The 23,202-nt window shown below is 42.4% G+C and overlaps 3 protein-coding genes across 7 annotated transcripts in view; 1 reads left to right on the plus strand and 2 right to left on the minus strand.

Moving 5' to 3' along the window:
* Nucleotides 1-3,101: 3,101 nt before the first annotated feature.
* Nucleotides 3,102-6,473, minus strand: cntd1 (cyclin N-terminal domain containing 1). Of its 4 annotated transcripts, XM_053884804.1 has the most exons (8): nucleotides 6,308-6,473; nucleotides 6,158-6,228; nucleotides 4,903-4,978; nucleotides 4,670-4,847; nucleotides 4,433-4,595; nucleotides 3,795-3,939; nucleotides 3,569-3,665; nucleotides 3,102-3,480 (listed from the first exon to the last, which is right to left on the minus strand). In XM_053884804.1, the coding sequence occupies exons 1-8, from the start codon at nucleotides 6,310-6,312 to the stop codon at nucleotides 3,373-3,375; spliced, it is 843 nt and encodes a 280-aa protein (XP_053740779.1). In that variant the 5' UTR covers nucleotides 6,313-6,473; the 3' UTR covers nucleotides 3,102-3,372. The 4 variants fall into 4 exon arrangements, with proteins under 4 accessions (XP_053740779.1, XP_053740762.1, XP_053740771.1 ...); XM_053884787.1 differs by having other exon boundaries at nucleotides 4,670-4,832; nucleotides 6,158-6,473; XM_053884796.1 differs by having other exon boundaries at nucleotides 3,795-3,915; nucleotides 6,158-6,473.
* Nucleotides 6,474-6,520: 47 nt separating this feature from the next.
* LOC128770400 (cytochrome c oxidase assembly factor 3 homolog, mitochondrial) lies at nucleotides 6,521-8,216 on the plus strand. The gene is made up of 2 exons (XM_053884816.1): nucleotides 6,521-6,847; nucleotides 7,276-8,216. Exons 1-2 carry the CDS (start codon nucleotides 6,580-6,582, stop codon nucleotides 7,377-7,379), a joined length of 372 nt encoding a protein of 123 aa, XP_053740791.1. The 5' UTR covers nucleotides 6,521-6,579; the 3' UTR covers nucleotides 7,380-8,216.
* Nucleotides 8,217-8,546: 330 nt separating this feature from the next.
* Nucleotides 8,547-23,202, minus strand: part of wnk4a (WNK lysine deficient protein kinase 4a) — a 40,367-nt gene continuing 25,711 nt past the window's right edge. Inside the window, exons 9-21 of one of the 2 annotated variants that reach the window (XM_053847386.1) lie at nucleotides 21,785-21,933; nucleotides 20,909-20,982; nucleotides 19,206-19,341; nucleotides 18,723-18,839; nucleotides 17,302-17,475; nucleotides 15,675-15,729; nucleotides 15,412-15,534; nucleotides 13,309-14,066; nucleotides 12,974-13,046; nucleotides 11,520-12,108; nucleotides 11,075-11,280; nucleotides 10,897-10,994; nucleotides 8,547-10,712 (exon numbers count right to left, since the gene is read on the minus strand). In XM_053847386.1, the coding sequence (XP_053703361.1) occupies nucleotides 10,710-10,712; nucleotides 10,897-10,994; nucleotides 11,075-11,280; nucleotides 11,520-12,108; nucleotides 12,974-13,046; nucleotides 13,309-14,066; nucleotides 15,412-15,534; nucleotides 15,675-15,729; nucleotides 17,302-17,475; nucleotides 18,723-18,839; nucleotides 19,206-19,341; nucleotides 20,909-20,982; nucleotides 21,785-21,933 (2,555 nt within the window). In that variant the 3' untranslated portion in view covers nucleotides 8,547-10,709. The remainder of the gene's footprint in view (nucleotides 10,713-10,896; nucleotides 10,995-11,074; nucleotides 11,281-11,519; nucleotides 12,109-12,973; nucleotides 13,047-13,308; nucleotides 14,067-15,411; nucleotides 15,535-15,674; nucleotides 15,730-17,301; nucleotides 17,476-18,722; nucleotides 18,840-19,205; nucleotides 19,342-20,908; nucleotides 20,983-21,784; nucleotides 21,934-23,202) is intronic. The other variant, XM_053847394.1, reaches the window with a different exon arrangement.

Here is a 23,202-nt window from a genome sequence, read left to right on the forward strand (position 1 = left end):
AAAACAAACAGATTCATGAACGGTTTAGTCCCCAAGGCGATCCTATGATGAATAATTAACTGAACCCGGATTCACACTCTATATCCGCTGCTAATACTACGTTCACACCAGGACGACCTGCTTCATATTCATACACTACACTTTCAACTCCGGGGTGTTATCTGTATTCCAGCCCTGATGGCTGTTCATTTATACGTTGTATTTCACACTCCAGTGAAAAACACTGAACAACCAGTGCGTGCATGAAGACATTACAGATTCTGGGTCTTCCACTGTCCAATTTTCCAACCCCACGTAGCAGGGAGAGCAGATCACAGGAATAAACAAGAGGGGGGTAGTGAGTCAGGACTAATGAATAATTTATGATGCATGGAGGGACTAATACCTAAATCATTCATAATTATCTCAGAGAGTCACGGCCTGTGTCGATTATAATCCAATTCCCCTCAAGTGTGGAACTAATCGATAGACGGCTCAAGACCATTTTTTCAATCAAACAATTAAGAACTTGTCAGACAGAGCATCAGGATGAGGGATATTAATCAGGTACGTATGCACCAGGTTACTTAAGAAACAACATGTTATCTCCACTGTGTAAAAAAAGCTCAATGTTATTTTGGTCAATGCTTATTGATGTCTTGAATCCTATGGAATTGCTGAACATAAATCAAAAATATTTAAGCCGATGTGTATTATTCCTCAAACTGAATTACTGTTCCAAGACCAGGCTTCTGAGTGAACTATCAGTCTAGACCCTATTTTTTTTGACTGTCTCCATCTCACTTCCGTAAATGCGATCATCCATCATCGTCTTCAGGTGCAACGCTCCACCACGCCTCTTGTTCAGTGAAGTCTATGTTCACACCTCCAACACCTGCACAGCACCATTTACAACCAGGTGTAAAGCTGAGGTGTGTCTGAGGTGTACATATATATATATATATATATATATATATATATATATATATATATATATATATATATATATATATATATATATATATATATATATATATATATATATATATATATATATATCTGTGGTGATACTAACGCCTGTCAGTATCAACACTTTGAGTGCAGACACAGTGAAGAAGCCAGAGTACTTGTTTGCTCACTGAAAGGTCCCACCAGTGACGTGGCATACTTGAGTGGAAGCCTAAGCAACGGGTGGTACAGAACCATCGACTGACAGGACTAGGCGATCATAGGCAACTGACTGATCGCTGATTCTTGTACCAGAAACGCACACCATGCACACAAACACACTCATAATGTGTTTGTGTGCACCTTCCTTTTCCATTTCCTAGCTCCGCTACTTCATCTTTGTCTGAAATGAAAGAATGAAAAGTGTGAGCGACCTGAAACCATCAGGCAAAGAGGTGAGATTAATGGAGGCTAACTGAAGAATGTGGGGAGATCAGCAATGTCATGGAAAGCCACAGAAGAATGACTCACAGTTAATCTAGCTCCAGAGACTTGCTGGGTTTGTGAGATAGCTGTGGCCAATGTCTGCATAAAGTCACCCAAGTTCACTTTTAGGATCTCGCTAGTATCTGCCCTTTTTTAATTTTGACTTTGTGCATATCACTCATCTCCATTCTTTGAATCATCAATCCCTTTGCCAGGCTCAACAGTGTTATCACTAACTGCCAGACATCCCTGACTGTTATCACATCGGACTGCTGCCTGAGAAATCCCAAGGTATTCCCAAAGACACGAAGAGATGCATCTGGAAAATACAATTCCAAACAAAAGGACAAGATTAGCAGACTACTGGTTTCTGAGTAAGGACACATCAGGTGTCAGGCCGCACAACAAATTAAATAAACACCTGAAGTCTGTGCGATGCCATGCTTCATATCAATCTTGAATAATACTAACACGCAATGTATATGACATGCTCATAATTCTTTTATGGGTCTTTATGCTTCTCAACCTGCAGAATAATTGAATATGTGTAAATATTGTATCTTTCTAGCATCAAATGCAAAAGAAAACGTTTGAGCAACTGTAAGGCAAATAGGTCACATCTTGAATCGATTTTCTCTTGTTTAGTTTTGCCCTGACATTGTGCCTTCGGAGTATGTGATCAAAAATGATTGGAAAAAGAGGGCTTAGCTATTTGCCCTGGCTTCTCAATGTTTCAGTCACACTGCTCCAATTCAATATCAGACACTATAATCCATTCACTTGGGTACTGCAGGACTCCAAGATGGTATCAGTAGCACAGAAAGGGACAGAAACCTCTTCACCTTCAACATCAATTCCATTGTCATCATTCCAGAATCCTGAATCTTTTAGCTAACTTTTAGCGGGCAACAACTCAAATTAACAGGTCAACAGTTATGTGACACATATTGCAATGAATTCCACTCCAAGGATGTCTCACCATTTTAAAAAAAGCGTGTCCAGACATCCAGCATACTATATACACTGGCCAGTTTCAGCCTTGATTCTCAATATCAAAGTCATATTTACACTCTCAGCATACTTGACTTTTCTGCCTACTGCTCCAACTTCTGTCTCTGTCAGCTTAGCTGTCATATATGTCAAAGCACCTCCGTGTGGATGGGTTACACTGAGCACCTTGGCTTTGTTGAAGTGCTTCATATGCTAGACGAATTCCTTGGAACAAAGCCCTGTCTTCATCCTTCAAGTGATCAACTCTGAACAAGACTGCCGAGCTGGCAATGACTTCAATGACTCTCTGGAGAAAAGGCCTCGCTGGCATCCAGATGTAAGGACTGCAGGTTATGTGCACAAGGCAGGGAGCTTTCTTTTCTGCTTCCCCTTACTTGGCATATTTTTATTCACCTAACTCCCGGCATCCATATCGTTTAGAGGCATTTGAACCAAGCTCTTCTAGCCTTCACAAAGCATTTTGCGCACTCTTTCATGAGGCCCATCGAGTTGAAATATAGCTGAGTGCAATTCAGTTCTTTGTGTCCTAAAAAAATAACCAACTTCCTCTTTACACCTGCTACTAAGGGGTTTATAATATCTTTTCTCACAAGTTAAGACACTTATGATATGATATATATGAGGAATATTCAGTTCTTAAAATGATGAGTCTTTGCAACAGTAGACGGTAGATTAAATAGTAATTTAATTCCTGTATTCATCTCACAGTTTGGTTGGGGTTATGGAACCATAGAGTACCGATAATCTGGCCATGAATGGTTCGCTTGTGCTGCATATACTGTATGTTTGCAGACATAGAAATACAGCACTGAGCACAGCAACCCCCAAGTCTACACACTTAGTCTTAAAGTGTAGTGTAGCTAAGTGTGTCGAGTGTAGAGAGCACTTTTAACACGAACAATAAGAACGAGAAACCTGAACTGCTCATGTAAGATACATATTTGGGAGTTAAGTTGCATTTGGATAATCAGCAAGAGCGTGCATCAGAATCACATGGGAGAACTTAAAGATGCTGATCCGAGAGATCCCAGTGATGTGCCTGAGCTCGCCAACAACCTACAACACAAGGCAAGAACAAGCAGAACAGCATGAAGGACCAGTAAATGCAAACAAGCGTTCACTCAGAAAGCAACTTTCATTTGACCTTTTCCCAGGTGCCAACATCGTGGATGTAAGCACCAACAGCGATGACGCCAACTGCCAGCAGCATGGAGTCTTCAGACACCTCCATAAACGTCTCTCTGCAGAAGACGGGTATTTAAGTTTCCACAGTTTTTCACTAATGCACAAATTTGGAAGGGTTTCTGATTCGCGAATCCCAATATCTTAATACCGATCCTGGTGACCACAACAATGAAGAGGACAAATACCTTTGCGAGTCACTTGGAGTGGGACATTCAGCCATAACCATCAAGAGGGTCTCGTAGATTTTGGTCCTCTGGTAGGTGAAGCACAGCAGAACATCGCAGCATAGCTGACGCAGCTGATCAGCTGGAAAGGCTGGTAAATTGTAGCCTAGGACACATCTTGTTTACATCAGGCATGCTGTCTAAGAACAGCCCACCTTTCTTCCATATGTACTTATTTGGGACTGCATCGTACCAAAGAGAAGATCTAAAACATTCAATGAAAATACTGAAAAGGGAATGAAGAAAATATAAAAGAGACGAGGCAGCGAGTATAAGTTGAAATAACCTACGTAGGGGGAGAATATTGCTTTCATGAAAGGGTGGTAAAACACTATGCTGATACTACCACACCTGCTCTGTGGTGTAGAAGCACTGTGGTCTAGAAGCATGTACTGTATAACTGTCCTGGCTGGAAACAAAAAGCGCAGGAAAGACTTTTGACATATGAATTATGATCTGACATTATGACAATTGTGTACTTGTCACCGATCCATTTTCCATACAAACAATGACAATGTTGCAGATTGTGCTTAAGGTGCATGAAATGTAAATGGCACAGGCAACTGAACTGGACGAGTTTGAAATAAACTCAAACTTACCAAGCGCTTCCAGGAGTGCATCAACATACGTCACAGGGGTGGGGATTTGCAGTCTGAAATCCAGCTCTTTCAGAACCATCAGCTCTAAATCAAGGACCGCCTGCTTTGTGACTGTGTGACCGACTGAGTGCAAATAACTCACGGCAGTATTCAAGTCGACTAACTGTGAAACAAAGGAATTGTGATTGGTTGCTTTTCCTGCTTTTCCTTTTTTTGTAAATCATTTTTAGAACTGACCTTGAAATGCGACCAGAGTTTGCACGCAATTTGCACACAGGCAACAACAGCGAGAGGGAAATGCTCATCGAGGATTATCACAATCATCTGGTCTAAACTTTGCTCAGGAATGGTTGGATCTTGGTCTTGGATTAACAAGTTTGTGATTCGATTGCACATAAACCTGGAGGGAGGAGAGCTTCTCAGCAGTTAGGTTGCAGAGAAAGAATGTTAATCGTTCCTTTCTGTCTCACCTTCGCAGTATTTCGATTGCGTGGTATCCAGCCTCTGGATTCAGTCCCAGATTTTTAGTCATCTGCAGAATGGGTTCTATTGATGAGAGATGCTGAGGGTCAGCAACAGCAAATAGGAAAAGTGGCTCACCAGTTTGACGACAGCACGTTCCAAAGGAGATGACAGATGATAATATAATATAAGCATAAAATGTAATTTAAAGGCATGCATTGGGGGCGATGGAGATTGTAAATCTGTCTTAGTGGCCACATAAACCGAGGCCGAGCAACAAGCTTTGTGGCTCTAGTCAGAGGAGGGAAATAGGCTTTGCACCAGCATGCCTTTCATTTCATACTCAACCACTTGCACATTAGTGGGCAGTTGAAGTAACATTTATTGATGGACTCGCCTTTTAAGGCCTGAGACTGAGGAATGACAAAATGATCTTTGGCCAATGAGCCTTCCACTCGTTCTTCTTAACGCATATGAAACCTGACAGGAAAAAGAGCGTAATTCACAGACTTGGCTCCATCTTTGTAAGCTTTTTGGCTCCATCTTTTAAGCGCAGAATTATTCACTTTTTGTACTAAGGTGTCTTTTGCCACATTTTTAAAGTCAGTCCATTCAGGAGTCGTAGAATACAAGTTCAATGTCAAGGGAAGGATAGATAGTGTCAAAACTGTGCCGAGACCAAACTGAATACAGAAGGATAAACATGCAGACATTTATTTGTTAATGCAAAAGAAGCTGTTCTAAACAGATATAAATCAAGAACTGAAATGCATTCATTGAAACAAACTATTATTTCTCTCTGTAACCTCTGATCTAACCACTTTATGGACAGTGCTAGACAGTTATGGGGTTTTGTACTACTCATCACTCATCACATATTTTTGTTTTCTGACTAGAGTGAAGGAAACCAGGGCAAATTCCCACTACTGAGATCATAAAGATGAAACTGATATGTTGAAATTGTGATTGCATATAAGACTATCCGTTCTTCCTTGTCATATATGGGTTATTCAGTTCAGTTAATATGACCTATCTGAGATAAATTCCAGGAAGTAACTGAGTCTTATTCGCCATGGGAGCACCTAACCGCACTCTAGTTAGCAAATAATCAACTTATACAACAGCAGAACATCATGCAATATCATGGAAATAGTCAGAAAGGGTGTGAAGCGAAAGCTGATTGTGACCCTTCCATTAAAAAAAAAAAAATGAAATGATCTTAATCGAGTAACAGGAAATGCGTTTTCTTTGGCGAACACTCACCGATGACTGCTCTTTCCCTGAAAACCCCGGCCCATTTTGGCGCATTTTGGAGATTATCTTTGTTTTTTTCACTGAGATCGACGAGAAAGTCTGTTAAAAGTTCAGCACTAATTCCCGAAATCATCATTTGACTTGAGCTCGCCATGTTACCACATTTAAACAGCTTTAAATATGTCAGGTGATTCAATCTTCCTCCATGTACATTCCACAGTACTGATTTTTTAGTATTTTTAAATACAGTTAACAGTTTCAATTCTGTTTATTTTTCGCAAGATGGCACTGTTCCCGCCTTTTTAAACCGAGGAAGCCCTCGGAACTAATCTTGTCCTAGTCGGTTCTTTCATGAAGTAACACCAGTCAGTTCCGGCACGCTGTCACCGTAGATCTGACAACAATTAGCTTTCCCTGTGTAGCAGGCACTGATGCAACAGAGCGGTTATAAATTAGCATTCTGTTTTGCAACTCCCCTACACGCCTTCTCCGCTCGTAGAAACATGGCTGACAAGATGCCGAAAGACTCGGATGCGCCCGTTGCCACCAGGATCGACCCCTCCAAGGAGCGTCTGACCCCTGAACAGATGCACTTTATCAGGCAGGTGGAGCTGGAACAGTGGAAGAAGAAGACACAGAAGCTGAAGACCAGAAACGTTGTCACGGGTTTGGCCATTGGAGCACTGGTGCTGGGAATCTGTATCCTTGTCAGTTACACAAGGTGAACTATGTAACGCATCGTGGCGCCCTTATACACACTCACTCTTTATATTGACCCGATCAAGTCATGGCATGTCAAGTCTGTCATGCGACTGAAAACAACTTTTAAAGAACATTATTGTGTTGTTCAGTGGATACACACGTGAGTTCATTCAATGCTAACACGGCTTTAGCGTTTCCAGAACTTTTAAATAAATTAACTTTGTTCTGTTTCTACATGATGCAGTGTACAAGTATATCACTTTTATATAGATTTTAGATGTGTTTACGCTTCAGTGAAATAAACTTCCTGAGACAAGTATGTGTTCACAATAGCACAGTCTTAGAAAAGTCAAATACATTTTAGGTGAAACGGTGATCAGGCACTTGGTGGAACTTGTGATTGTTTACCTTAACCCTGTTACCAGACGGCTACACATTTTACTCAGTGTCACAGGAGCGAATCATGGATGAAATGGACGAAGAAGCGAAGAGAGCAAGGATGCAAGGACCAAGAACCGGTGCAAACTGAGACATGTTGGACTGGAGGTGTTCTGATGCCGAAGGACTTGTGTGGAAACTGCTTGCACATGATCCACCTCCAACAACTGATTCCTGCTTTTGTGCTGCTGAAGGTTTTGCAATGAATCCAAACTGGATGATGAGATATAGTCTGTTTTGGGGAGAAACATTTGTACCAACTTAAACATGATTAAGCACCTGTCTGGTCGTCACCAGTACATCCAGAATGTTGTCAAAGTTCTAAGCTTCGGTGGGATGGTGTCTTGTCAATGTGGCTGTAAGAACTGCATATTTATGTTGATGAAATGATTTGTGATAATATGAAATATACAAGTTTGATTTTTAACAAGCAACTTGTCTTGATGATTGTTTTGAGACACTTGGCCCTTCTAGCATTTTCAAAAGGTTTGTTCCACAATTGTGTAAGGGCATGGTCTGTGTGGGCTTTTTATTGAGGTCCAAGGGTGTGTGTGAGTGCGTGTTTTGCCGTAGTAGTGTGTTCCTAGTCCTGAGTAGCCACCTTCCTGTGAGGACATTTTGGTCCCTGGTTAAGGTGAGCCATTTGATTTGGATGGTAATAAGAGGTCCTCTCAAAACCGTGTGTGTGCGCGTACTTGTGTTCAAGCACAGTCATCTGGAAGTGTGTCAACACCTAGTGGGAATAATTCATCCTGATAATTACTGCAATATATAGTTTGTATATGAATAAGTATGTGCAAATAAGGAGATAAATATAGTTTGCTGTGTTGTTGCCAACTAATAAAATATGATCAACCAATACTGACATACACTTGAAGAGGAAATTAAAAAAAGAGAAGTGTTCTTGAACAATGCCTGGAAGGTTTGGCTATACGTATGGATGTCCCAAATATGATTTAAATTGAATTTCCCCGCTGTGGGATAAATAAAGGATATCGAATCTAATCTAAATATGCACTGTCTGTCTGATCAAGGCTCTGTACTTGACTGCTCTCATGGGGAGAGGCAAGGTATTCCCTGGTCATCTGAGTAGAAAGGTTAGACTTGTGTCACCTTCCATCAAAAGATGACCTCAACATGGAGGTGTTACTGCATTGTTACAGCAGAGGCTTACAAATGTGTTGCAGTCAGTACTCGGTTGATCAGAGGCCAAGTGCTGAAAGATGGGACAACAAATAAACAAAGGTGTGGTATTTACACTTTTATTTATTTCCAAAATGTTACATATGAATTTCTAGTTAAAGAATTTGATCAAGCCACCCAATCTGGAGAGTAAAAATATAAAATAAGACATCAAGGAAAGGCACAGATTCAGCATGGCAGGACAGCAGCTTCAGGAAGCAGCACAGATATTTACATTCAGACATTTTGTATATATTATGAACTTTGGTTAAACTGCCATAAAATCTCAGTGTGTTATGAATACTTATTAAGGCTTCACAGCTTGCACTGCATTCTCTTAATCTACCCTGTTACGATAAATGTAGATCATCATCACGGCAATCCAATATTGCGACTGGCTCTTCCTCAGGTGAACAGTTGTCTCCGGCAGGAAATCAATGAGAGGCGAAACAGAACATTTCTAAAGTGCATGAGGTGCTTGATCTATCGATAAGCAACATATATGGTTATAATTCTTATTGCTTGAGCCGGAGTAAAGATTAAGGAAATATCAAGTTCAATTATCATAGCATGTAAACAACGTCTATAAATTCACTCTACTATTTACACATTTACAATCAACATGAGATCCGGTAGACCTGGATGGATTTTGCACAACGAACCAAAATACTCTGTTAGATTTCAACACAAACCATAATTCACATAATACATACACATCCCACCTCCCCATAATCTGTTTTACTCTGTTTCTTTTCGTGACAGTTCTCACCGTTTCAACAGAACCATAGTGACATCGCCACTTATGGTTAGCTCCATCTTTCACAAATAAATCCTGCACTAAAAACATTGAAAAAGCACACCGTCGCATGAATATTATGACAGACATATGGTGAGCATGACAAAACACAGAGTTCCCTTTGGAATAAAATGCCATTCGAGAAGCAAAAGTGCTGTACGGTTTCAAACTGCCACGCGACCGTGGCAAGATTTTAAATCCAAAATGATATAGAGGGAAAATATAAACCTTGAAAATTACTGCCAACAGAAAACGAGTAGGCTTTTTATACACCCATTGTAGTGTGAGAGCACTGACGAAGGACTCTCTCCATCCAGGTGTTTAGTAACGAATATACACTAAGAGAAGGGCACATGTCTGATAAGGGGATCTTCTCATTTCATGAGGTCAAACTCGAATATGAGATTGGATCAGTTGGGACTGGATTGAAGGCACTTGCCTAGCTACCCTGGACTCACACCAGACAGTAGTAGAATATTTGAGCCTTTACCATATCAAATGAAGAGTTGTCTCAACTGCCATCTATGGTCAGAACCTGAAGATCCAGGGGACCAGATCAGATATAAGTGTGGGAGGAGGCCAGTACTGTTCACAGAGATAAGAGAAAAGAGCCGTGTTAAGGTTTAGTTGACTTCTTGTTCACCTTTTACCAACTGTGTCGTCTTTGTCAAGCTGGGGTGGACTCACACATTAAGAATGGATGGAGGGACAACTGACTTGATCTCAGTATTCTTGAGTCAAGTGGAAATGGTACACCTGTGATGAAAGCAAAAGGACTTTGCTGGTGTAATATTGGCTGAGATGCCATCTTGGAATGTGACTTCATTCTCATAGAAGTTTGAAATATTACCCTCCTCAGTATGAGAGGGAAAGCTTTGCAGCAAAGTTATGTGGCTTGTTTCTTAAACACTGTGAGCAGCAAACAGCTGAGTAACTTGAGCTACTATTTGTTTGGTCTCATTAACTGCATATCAATTTATGCAACACAAAAAAAGTCATTTCTATCTCATTCCTGGCCATAATTTGATTCCGGCTATTTAGCCAAAACAACAAATCTATTGAGCTGAAATGAACTTTTGCACTCTCACTGTCTATCTTCATGAAGACAATTGAAAAACAAACGGCAGCTATCACTGGAGCTGCCCAGCCCTCAGGTGACGGGACTTCTTCAACAAATGTTGACAGGTTGCTTCACATTATTGTTTGGTGTGGGTCACAGTGAAGTGTCAAGTCAAGTCGACTGCGTCAGAACTTGAGGTTTGCTTCCAATGTTTTTCTTTTTCCAATTTGATCGTGTGGAAGTGGTCCGTGATGTAACACAGTCAAAGGGTCCAGCAGGGGTCATGCGGCTCCAGCTATTCTTTGAATTAGGAATCTTCTGCTGGACTGCAGCAGTTGCACTTCAGATGAGGTAGTCCGGGCGATCGGGGGGCTGGTGGATTCTTACTACATAGAGAGTGGCGACACAGAATAAGAAATAAGTTTGCTTGTTCTGTATGAGTGAGAGGAAGCTTTACATGCAGGAGTCAAAATTCAAAACTATACTATTTGGCATGTGTCATTAGTGTTACTTGTGATTTCCGTGACAGCAGTACATTACTCTAATAATACAGTAGTTGCGTTCTCTCACCATTCGACTGATGTCTGTAGCAAACGTGACACCTTTGCTGTGCTTGTCCTGTGAACCGCTGCTGCTGCTGCCCCCAAGAGAGTTTCTTCGGATGATGCCTGAAAGTATCAAACCCTCCATCAATGATGCAACTTCAAGAAACATGACTCTACAGTGGGAGCAGCAGTATCGAGCTGACCTTGGAGCGGCAGCATGTCCAAGCGCTGCAGGCTGTTCCGGCGGGAGGACGGGAAACCGCTGCCTTTGGACAGACGGCGCTGTCTGCTTGACAGCATTGCTGCAGGAGAGACGATGCCTGGAGGAGGAACCTTCCCCATCTTCTCATACAACTCCTCAATCTCTCGCTTCTGAGCCGCCTGCAGGGCTTGCACCTCTGACACATGCCTGCAGGAATACCACAAAACTGTTTTTAATTTAACATTATTGGAGCTGTCTCAGAGTAGCAGTAGTTCCCTGCATTACACTAAGATTCTGAGGCACATTTGCATACGCGGAAAACAAACATACAACTTCTGAAACAAAAATACAAACTCTGGAAACAAAGAACAAACTCACAAAAGAAGATGTAAATGTGTTTTTGCACTTTGGAGCCACCATACCAGACTGACCGGGAGGATACGTACTTCTCTCTGAGTTCCTGCAATTCCTCCAACATGTCCTCGTCGTCACTGTCAGACTCATCGCTGCTCAGATAGGGGGCGCTGTGATTGTAGGTCATCATCCACAGGTGATGGAGAGCATTGTTGTACTGCGGGCTGCCAGCGGCGCCATCCCACAGCCGGCCCTCCAGTTCCGCAGCCGTCACAGAGAGCCCACTGTCCGCCGATGTCCCCATCAGACTGAGACTGTACGCCCTCCGCCGACTCCTCTTCCTCATCCTTGGCCGCTCATCAACTTGCTCTTCGCCTTCCTCATCCTCCTCTTCATCATCTTCCACCTCCTCCTCCTGACCTGCACCCTGCTGTTGCTCCTGGCTAGTCTGCCAGACCACCTGTCCATCATGCAGCATCCCGGTCCTGTGGAGATGCTGCTGAGGAGGGGACATGGTGAGGGAGGTGCCCATGCTCGTCTCGGACTCAGCCTGCTCCTCTGTGCTGCTCTCTGATGATGTGGTGTCGCTGTCTGCGTCTGCTGGTGTGACTGGAAGAACTGGTGCAGGAACCTCCTTGCTGGGAGACACTTGGAACCGACCGACAGTCACAGGCGCGTCAGCTGTCAGATCAATCGAAGAAAGGTGTGTTAGTACGCTGGTCTTTCATGTCAGGATCTTCAGGCATGATGCAGAGACACATTAACAGTTCAGGCGATTCACTTGTCAATAATAACAATGCTGGTGGAAAAAGTGAAACCTCAGAGCAAACATGACGATAGAGAAAGCAAAATTTGATTCTGCTTTATCAGCAAGCTGAGTGACTCAATTATTTTGGATTGATATCATAGTCCAAGTCAGTTTCTCAGTCACGTTTTTGTATTGGCTGCAACAAAGCCAGAAAACAAAATAAGTCTCTATCTCTATCGTTGAATTAAATGTGTGAATTAAATGTGAACTGTGAATTAAATTTTATCAGAAAAAAGCTGATGTTTAATTGAGCACTTCATGAATGCACAAGACTTTCCATTTCCATTCATCTCATGTCTCAACATCCTGCAGTACCCGGGTTAGTCCACCGAGCGTCCCCCTCACTGTAGACACATGGCGTCTGGACCAAGAGCAGAAACAGAGGGTCTCTGTTCATTGTGGCTTTCTCAAGAGGGCATAAACAGAGACAGGTGTGGAAGTAGGAGGACAACCTTTAATGAGCCGGGCTGCTCTCCGATTGGCTACAGGCAGGAGGGTGGACCCGCCATCACACCTACGTTGCGTCCAGAGTGAATGGAACATTACATCCAGGCCCGTGATTACGCAACACTGTACCAGAAATGGGTGATAATGTCACCGGGGATTTGGCTGAGGACTATTTAGACCCCAAACATCATAAAACGGAGCATGTGGGTTTGTTTGGGTTGCAAACGCAGTTAAAATCTGACTTCTGCAGGTCACATGACAGTGTGGCAGCAGATGATACCGATTTCTTACCTGATGGCTCAGTTGTTGAACGGATGGTGTTTGCTTCAGGTACGACGGAGTGAGAAGGAGCGCTGAAGGATAACTGCAGAGAGAAGACAACTGAAATCAGCTGATGAGAAGTGGAACTTATGGGGACATTTACAGTTATTGAATCTTGGCGTATGACCCTTCACGCAGACGCATTATATAGGAACAAACAAATCAGTTAAATACTAAGCAATGAGTTTCGGAGTCACACAATTGTTTCGTGTGGATCAGCAGTTTCTGGATTCTCCTACATCGTTTCACTGAATTACAGAGCTAAGTGTCACCAAAAACTAAAAATCTTAGGTTTCATTACTCACAGTGCTTTGCGGACTGTCAGGAGAAAGAGGTGAAAGGTCAGACAAGGACGTCAAACTGGAGGTTTCTGATGGCTGTGCTGGAATCTGTGCAGAGAACGGTGCTTCACAGCTCAGACTCGGAGAGCCTGAAGATCTCTGTGGAGATGTTGGAGGTGGAGTGGAGGTCATAAGGGGAGGTGGGGTGGCTGACGCCCAGGTATGAGCTTCATGTGCGTGGAACTCTGGTGCAAGGATCTGAGGTGGCGTCTCCGGACTCTGGTAGACATTCTGAGGCTGGAAGTTGGGAGTAGAGTACGTAACATTTGCTGGTGGCGGCTGGTAGTGCTGTTGATAGGGGTATCCTGATGGGCTGTGGAAGCCTGGGTAAGATGGCAACCCCTGAGAAGGGAGGCTGGGGGGTGGAATGAAGGACTGAGCCATGCTCATGGCCATGGAAATGACGTTAGCCAAGGAGAATAAGGGCTGTGTGTGGGGGGGCCACATATTGGGGTGCTGAGGCATCGCCATGCCCTCGCTGCTTCCTGGACTCTCATGGTGAACACCTGGGGAGCCTGGAGCTGGTGAGGGAGCAGAGGGGAAGGTGGGGTTACTGGCCACGCGGGTGAGGGGAGAATGGACCCCGATTGGTTTAGGGGAGCTAGGGGAACCTGGGTAGGGGAAGGGAAAGTGGGAGTTGCCCATGTGGGGGGAGTGGTAGTGCTGGTGGTGCGGCAGCAGGGAGGCAGGGTGGTGATGGTGCTGATAGTGATGAGGAGAACCTAGAACATGGGAACAATGAAAGATCGAACATTTAAACATCGCAGTTTAGAATACAAAATGTAAAAATCTACCTCCACCAGGGAAGTTTTTTTGACCATCAGTGTCTATTTGTGTGCTGAAAAGCCCTCAGTAGTAAATACATGCATGTTGGCTGACAAAACACATACAATCAAATCACGAAAATTTCCATGCAACTGTAAAGACAAAACATATGATGTTACTGATCAATGCCCCTTGGCCCTTGTTTCATTCCCAATAAGGGCAACTACTTTTTACTGTCAATGAACACAATAAGTGAATCATGGAAATTGATTTATCGATTTGATTGTATGCTGTGTTAAACATGAACTGAGGTCTGTGACGATGTTACGCACAGACTTTTCTAGTGAATGATGTTATGGTCGACAATTTTACAGCAAACCCCCCATCATCGTGAGGACTGTAAAGCAGTTTATCAACCGGTAATAGTTAACATATTCACTTAACTTGGTGAGCCTTCGAACTACACGAATGAGTAACCACGGTGACAAGGCTTGTGTACTGCCTGACAGCAATTATAGTGATGAGGTGGAGAATGCCGGCCCTAAACAACCAAGAGGGTTTCCCTCAATTCACGAAAAATCAGTCTAAATGGAAGACACGTGTCTGCCAACATCCTGCACTGATTGCAAGGTTCAGCAGTCAGGACTTCCTCACGTCTTCACGGGGGGGATTTGTCGGCTGCATCCTTTAATTTGACATTTACCTCAACAAAGGCGCTACAGTAAATAAAAACACACCCCCATTTGCTGATGATGTAAAACATTTTTTCCACAAGAACTCAAAGAGGGGGCTGTGGAAGCGTGCTGGAGGGATTGTGAAAGTGGTCGTGCGGCAAGTGTCCAGCAGGGCGGAAACACGGAGGGGACGAGGATGTTCAGATGGCTAAGAGCAGGGGGGGGGACATGTGTGTTCTCTTATAGACTTCAAATGCCCCTCCTGTGGGGAACCTAAACTGAGGGAGGAGGCTTTCTTGGAAATCCTGTAGGAGTTTGGCAGCCAGATGTTGTATCGCTGCACTGGTGAGAATGGTTCGCTTCACAGTGACACCATTCACAGCTCGCTAAAAAAGCCAGAAAGCGCCCTTCAGGTGAGGTAATTACACACGAGGCCCTGGAGCAAGGCACAGACGACAGCTTTGAGGTGAGTGGATGGCGCCAGCCGAATGTCTGAACAATACCAAGGGGGAGGGGAGTTTATGAGGTAGCTGGGCTTTGACTCGTTCTCTGTCAAACATGAAGCAATTCTAAACAATGCTGGACCTCTTAATCGGGACCACCGGCAGAAGCTGAGGTCTATTTTTACCTGCAGTACTGCGGAAGGACTGTGAGCGTGTAAGAGGTCGGCCAGGTGAAGTAATGTCTGAACCCAAGATGGAGCAGTTGGAAGGCTGAGGGCTGCGTGTCTCTACTCTCTGGTTAGCAATGTCTACAAGACACATGCACATGATAATGCTCAAAGTGTTAATGATGAATCAAGCTTATCGTCGGCGCGGTGAGTATCAAAGGATTTTCAGAAGCACTGAACTACTGGTTTGTCTACAAGAGGTTGTCGCAACTGCAACTCACCAGGCAGCGAGGAGGAGGAGTGTGTTCGAGGGAGAGCGTGACTGCACAGGTTTGGCTGGAAGAGAAACCATAATCATTCATATGTATTTCCAAATATCTCACAATGATGACTTATTTCTTATAAAACAAAACTTTATGAAGCAACATTCAACTGAACCACTGAAATGAATAAACCTTCATGTCACCATGAGAAGGTCTTCTCATTTGTTGTTTGTGTTGTACAGGACCTGACTTTTGAAGAAGCTTGTTGTTCACCGGATGTTTTAGCTCAAATTATAAAGATAAAGTATGTGTCCAGGTAATAATCTTAATAAAATAACAGGGTATGTAAGGTTTCTGCTACATCTAAGCGATTGTGGCGCACCGCCATGGCTGACCGAGAGCCACCATGCCTTCAGAACAATGATATATTTGTTAAAGATGATATCTCACGTGATAAAACGTATTAAAAAGAAGTGGAATCATCGAAACAGGCAGGTAGCACATAACGCATCATTTCATGGAAAATTCTAAGAGTAATATGATAATAACTAAATGACTGTAACACACGGAACTTATGATATGAAACGATATGAAAAGATGGACGGGGTGAGTAGAGCGATGATTGTCACCAATTCAAAAATGCCTTTCTAGTTGATGTTGCCTTTCATGGAATACGTTGTTTGTTGTCACAATTATTACAGTTATGATTGATATTGCAGATCTTTGAGCTATCAACAAAGTATAAATGCTTTTGTTGTGATGGTAAGAAACGTTGCTTTCAATAGGACCATTCTTACTGTCATTATTATTTTGTCAACTTGATCTCAACCTTGAATTAAAGCTGTCAGTACTGTTATTGTTGATGCCATCAACAATAATTGATCAGGGTTTTTTCATGCTATTTTTGATTTGCAGTATTCACAGTTATTATTAATGTGATCTTTGGTCTCACTGACAATTATTAACATTATCGCTGATACATTTGTTAACTTAGTGTAAGGCTATCGATTCAGAAGTTTTTAACAATGTAATTGTTGCCAAAATATGTAAACATGGTTACAGTTGTTGTTGTTAAAGAAAGTGTCTTAGTCATTTCAACCAGGAATAAGAGATGAAAAAAAAAGCATTCATAATTCTGACGATGTCCCAACAGCTGACCTGACATGCTTCTTCTCTATCAAGAACAGTCTCAATGCCATTTTTATATTGAACTCTACCACTGCCCTCACCTCACATGGCCCATACAGCAGAAAGATTTACGAGTCTACAGATATTTTTTTCAGCATAAAACCGTACCTCCACCATATTTAGCAGTGAAAAAAAAAACAACCAAGCATGTGTCTGGATCAAACTACATCTGGAGGCAGACAGTTCTCTCTGTGGCTGGAAAACAAACTGAGTGGACAGGCTTGGACTTCCAGGGATTGAGCTCCATTTATATACAGGCAAGATCTAACCACGACTCCTGGAATAGCATCGAGTTAAGATGAGGACAAGTGCACCTCTGGGAAAACGTTTTCAAACAGATTGAGCCATTGACTTTATTGAATAAGATGACGAAATTAATGTGGATGATTTGTGACAGGCTTTATGGCTCATCAATTTCAACATGACAGCAAACTTAGGCTGTTTACAAGCTGCAGACCTGAGAGGAAGAAAGGGAGTTGACACCGCCGGAAAAAGTGGGCGGGATGGCTCTGTGGCCGCTGGAGTGGAGAGTCTGTTCTTTCGCCATCAGAGCTTCAGCACGTTTGATGATGTCACCCATTCTGTGGATGAATCCCTCCTTTTCTGAGGGCAAGATGAACTCATTGTGGACCTGTGACACAATATGAAGGACAACTGAAACAGACGACTGAGAAAATAGCAAAAACTATGGTAAAGATGATATAACTTTTCTCATCCATAAAATCATAACCACCTGTCTCATGGAGATTTTCAGAAAGAGAATCATTAAACCATCATTCATACTTGATCAAGGCACAGGTTAGGAGAGAATGTTGTTAGCTGTGTCCTCAGTTGCTCCTGATAAAGGCGCGAGAACAAAGGGAATGCCAGTATGATGCATATGAATCTGAGAGTGTGCTGACCCATCCACTGACCCAACACCTCTCATATGGGGGACACAGTGGAAGAGAAAATACTCAGACGGCGGCAAAAAATACTAAGAAACATTGTGTTTTGAAAGTCAGCGATGAGCAACCCTGTCACGGAAATCCCACTCTGCCTTGCTTGAGTCACATTTTTACATTGGCTGAGACAACCTAACAAGAGAAGCATTTATGACCCTCACAATGTGGACTATTAGTAAAAGATGAATGAAACAGTTTATGATTGGGATGTAAACCAGATGAATTTTCATAATCTTGAGGACAGTAGGCTGCGAGATTTTCAGCTTTTGTGTTGCTGGCAATCCATTTTATTTCTGGCTTTAATGAAATTATTGATGTTTGTTCTGCTGCAAAAGATTCCAATGTCTTTATTCACAAGTACATCAACTCTCATATTGTTGTTCAACTTTTTCAAGCCTCAAGTATTTGATGCTCAAAAATAAATGTATGCCCACAACTGGCAAAAAAACTAAACTCAGATGAATAGTTGACAGTGAATGAGGTTGTGAATTATGCTGTTTCCCGTCAGCATGGCACAATTCAGACCATTTAAAAGCACAAAAACCACACATGCTGTTGTGATGCCAAACTCCCAAACCCCCCCGAGGACCTGCTTAACAAAAGCGCCCTGTGTTTTTTAATAAGTCTGGAAACAGAATGTACAGTGAACAAGACGTGCTTCCACAATTACACCGTCAGACTTTTTCTTCCCCGGATGAAGCTCAGGAAGCATAAACAGCAGAACCTTATCAATTAATTCCCCACAAGTAAGATACAACATCAGCCATACTGGTCCAGATGAAGGACTTGGCTCGAGATGAATGCTGCTGTTAAACGTGCTGTTTGCTGTTCAAGTCGAAAAACATGCTGATTCGATTCCACGCCGAAGAGCCAGAGGGATTGATGGGTGCATCAGCGGTTATCACGACTGGACTGATGTGGACAAGTGACTCACCATGACGGCTGCAATGTCATCAGGATTGTCACCGTCCAGGTCAAACTTGAATGTCACCATCTTGTCATTGTGGGTCTGCAGTTGACACTCCACCACCCGGTCCACTTTGTCAGAGAGCTGCGAAATCAACACCAAAGTGTTCTTTACAAACGCCGGGTAGGAAATGATTCATAGCGACAAATTTGGTTCTCCACTGTCGGAATGGAGTTGATAAAGAGAGTCTGGGTCCATGAAGTAAATGCACTGAATGCGCCAACCTTGAACAATGGAATCATGAGGACCATGCTCCCACATTCACAACAATCTTCTCCAGACTCACCAACACTGGTGGACTGGTTAGGTGAAGCTAACCTTCGGTAACAATGGACCACAGCAGAAGAATAACTGTTCTCCATGAAGCAGAAGGTTGTTAATCGGCCACCATTTCAGGAATATTCAGGAAGTCCTGTTTCAATGTTGAAGCACTGCAGAGTACTTTCTTACCCCCGTGATGCGCAGTCTGGAGCGCGCTCTTCTCCGAAACAGCTTCCCTGCACTTCGCCGGGCAGCAGTTTTCTCGTTCTTCTCCGACGATCCCTCGTTACCATCGCTGAGACCAGATGTCACATCTGATGCGTAGCTGTATGGAAAAATACCAACTGATGTAACAAACTTGGCAGAAACATGATCAATGAGAGAAAATGCACTACCAATCACTCATGAGATGCTGAGCCCGTCAAAACTAAGCCACATACGACAGTAACAACATGGTATTGACAACAACAGAAGCTTCGCAAAAGCAGAAGTTTTGTTTTTGCATTCATGGTTTTACAGTTTCGCAATCACCTCCAACGCCACTGCATATAAGCTCTATATCAAACACGTCGAGGTCCAAGAGAACGCTATGGAACAAATGGAATACTACAGATGAACCCATTTCCTTGAGTCATCCATCATCACAACAAATACAATGTCCATCCAACACATCCACCTCGACATGAAAAAACAAATATCTGTCCTGACAGTCAAACCCAGGGCTGAGTCACAGCAGTAGCAGGTCCCTGGAGTGTAAACAGCAGACCTTAACAGCTACCAGTCCAAATAGTGACCATGCAGAGTAACACGTCCGTACAATTTGCGGTGTTTATATGACACAATGAGGCTCTTTAAGAATTTCAGAGAACTTGAGAACACACGGTGGGTTTTATAAAAAGCTTGGGCTCTGCTAATTGTGTCTCCTGGGCCCATTGGGATCGCTGTGGTTACCGACTCCCCTCTCCAGCAAACATTTACAAGCCTTCTGGTTGGCAGAGATTACTGGGCTCTATTTAAACCCCCCCCCCCCCAAACTCGCGGGTAACTCCAGTTCAAAGCCAGTTCCCTCCTAAATACATGGGGATTAGACAGAACATGGTTGACAATTTCAGTCAATGGTCTTTCCATGACACAGAAAACTGGATGTGTCAACATATTGAATCGAATTAGGGCTAAAACTCTCCTGGAATTTGTCCCTTTGGACCGAATGTCAGTTACTCCGGCATCCTACTATCACGGAAAACATTCATCACAGAAACCTGCAAGGGTCCGAGCTGCTTCACTGCAATATAAACCCTCCTTGTTGTCACAGCTTCCCAGATGTGGTGATGGAGTTTGACAAGGAAAAAATGACTCGACATTTTAACCGTAACTTTATGAACTCATGCCTAACCTGTTGGATATGGCTCTTGCCAGCAAACAGTGGTGCAGCCTGTACGAGGAGTGTTAAGTGTGCAGTGGTCAGTACCTATGAAAAGTGGTTCAAAAGGAGTAGGCAGGGACAACAGAAGGTGGTACTGGTCAACAGACCTACATGGCATCTTTGTTATTGCCTATGATCTCTAGCATTAGCCCTCTCTTACTCCCTTTGACTTCATCTGCTGCACCTTTTTCACAAACCTAAGTTCACTCTCCATGGCCAACTTGCTACTGACAATACAGGGAAAGTAAACTCAATGGTCAAAAAAGGAACATTAGTCAGTTGGATATTTACTCGACCAGCACCCATCATAGGACCCGACCACATGCCTTGTGTGAAGCAGTGATCAACTTGGGCAACAATGGTCAAATCAAACTGTTTTTCCATTCTTGCTGACTGATCAGTCCATGTCTGAGCTCATACTGCAGTTTTCGTGGAGGAAATCAGAATTGAGTGAAGGATGAGAGATTACCTGTCCACGGGGGAATTACAGCCGCTGGTGGGCCCACAGTTGCCGTGTTCCATGTTGTTGGAGACGGCGATACTCTATGAATAGAAAAGATTGTAAACAGATGAATTCTCTCCATGATTCAGTCTTCAGTTTGCACAGAGCGACGGCTGCAGGACATTTTCCACATGTCGGTCTACTCTCAGCAATTATCATCAACAAAGACCAGTTTTAGTTTTTGTTCGGAGCATAAAAGGCTCCTGATGCTGAATGTATACAATAATATGTCCCTCAGCCTGAAGTCTCCTGCGTGATCATCTATAGGATTGGATGAAGCTTGTTGAGCTTTTTGCATTGTTTTATAATGAACATTTTTCTGCAGCTTGGAGCTAGTGTTGGGTGTTTCCAGTGTTTCAGCTGGCATAATTGGAATCTTATGTACTGTACACTTGCAATACATTGTCTGATTCACCAGTATTATTACATAATTTCTTAGTATCTTATGAACTTGCAGAAGGATGCATTGACTGTTCAAGCAAAAATCTCAGGTTAAAAAAGAAATAAATAAAAATCCCACCTTTTCCTACCATGGAATTTCTTCATCATGTTCAATGATTGTGCTTATATAATTTTGGCTCATTATTTACACAATCTCTCTTTGTAACACTAAATTACATTTGTACTCATGAAATCTGGAATGCACTGCACAAGAACTAACTATAACTTCACTGCAGAAGTACTCAAACTTTATTTGCTCACCATAAACTTAGTCAATAATGTCTTACAACAGCCATATTTTTCTTTTATGAAGAAGTTATTTGATCTAATAATAAAATATTTATTAGTAAGCTTAAGTTTTATAGTCAAAGTCACACAAACTTGTCTTTGGTATCCACTCACTGTAGGGAAGCGCAGTGCGGGAATGGAGAGTCCATTGGGGCCATGTGTGGTGAGAGTGGTGGGTGGAGTCATGGGTGAGTTAAAGCTGCCGGACTCTAGCGGATCCTGAAGTCCAGAGGAGCTCAGATAGCCGTCAGTCTCACAGTCAGCTGTTTCAACAAAGAACATGAGCCATTATTAGCATGTGACCCAGCATGTCGCTGCGCACACACCAAGACTAACACACAGCTACACACACACACACACACACAGATGTTTATAAGTAACAGGCTCTTCGTAATATGAACAACTATTTCAGCACAGTTACCATGTTTATCTGCCATCCTTAAAAGCAAACACATCAAAATATTGGTGAGAACATTTGAGCAGGATCCATCACAAGATTCACTGAGAGTGAGTGAATAATTGGCTTATCTACACTTTAACATGTCACTGGCCGCACCACGAGCTTCTGCAATGTTTGTTGTGAAGATCAACTTTCATTCACAGTCATATGATGAACAAGTGACTGGGATATTTTAATATGAAAGTGGAGGCAGTAATTTTATGTTAGCAGTGAAGCTTTTCCGAAACAACTATAGCAAACTTTTTGTCGTAAACAGTAAGCTTAGTACATGACCAAATGAACTTCAAAGTAGTAGTAGCAAAAATCTTTGTAAAGCTAACTGCAAATGTTCCTTTGGTGCTCAGGCCACCTCCATTTCCACCATAGTTGAAATAGTCATGGTTGTAAATTGCTGAGGAAACCTAAAATAACCACACAAAGATAAATGTATATAATATAATACTGTAGTATACAAGTCAGATTTATAACTCAAGAGAGTCTTGACAGGATGTTGGCGCTAACAAAGCGGAAGTGGTGATGTAAATTCAATGAAAATGCTCATGAAGCTTAATAGTGGAAGAAAACTGAAGATAATTTCAGCTTAATTTATAATATTCCCTTGATACAACGATGACACAAGATAAGTGCAATGATGGCAGATGTGAAAAGATGTTTCTAACAGAGCAGCTATGACAGAATTCAAACGTTTACAAGAACATGGCTACTATTTAATGCAAATCCAACATATAAAAAGTAGGGGTTGAATCGAAAACTGAATAATTAGAAGTTTTTTATTTAATCGTGACTAATTATATTTTAGTATCTGACAAATTTAAGTTGAATCTCAACACAAATTTAAGTTGAATCTCAACACATAAGCTCACACATCAGGGTGGAGGTGCTAGAGTCATGAGTGAACTCATCTCTGCCACAAAAAATGCACAAACATTCAATCTCAAAGTTTTTCTAAATTAAATTTCCCATCCATGAGCATGATCTTGTTAACTCTCCATCATGATGGATGTTTTGGTTATGAGATCACATTGCATAAAGCAAAGCACCTAGAATTGGGGCACTGAGAAAAAAAAGTACT

The sequence above is a fragment of the Synchiropus splendidus genome, chromosome 1, assembly GCF_027744825.2.
Source record: "Synchiropus splendidus isolate RoL2022-P1 chromosome 1, RoL_Sspl_1.0, whole genome shotgun sequence".
Lineage (NCBI taxonomy): Eukaryota > Metazoa > Chordata > Actinopteri > Syngnathiformes > Callionymidae > Synchiropus > Synchiropus splendidus.

Coding starts and splice junctions, on each gene's coding strand:
- cntd1 (XM_053884778.1), bottom strand. CDS start 6,302: ATGGCGAGCTCAAGTCAAATGATGATTTCGGGAATTAGTGCTGAACTT. Junction 4,848..4,902: donor GCAATCGAAATACTGCGAAG/GTGAGACAGAAA, acceptor ACTGCTGAGAAG/CTCTCCTCCCTCCAGGTTTA. Junction 3,940..4,432: donor TGCACTCCTGGAAGCGCTTG/GTAAGTTTGAGT, acceptor GATGTGTCCTAG/GCTACAATTTACCAGCCTTT.
- LOC128770400 (XM_053884816.1), top strand. CDS start 6,580: ATGCAACAGAGCGGTTATAAATTAGCATTCTGTTTTGCAACTCCCCTA. Junction 6,848..7,275: donor AGCACTGGTGCTGGGAATCT/GTATCCTTGTCA, acceptor CCCTGTTACCAG/ACGGCTACACATTTTACTCA.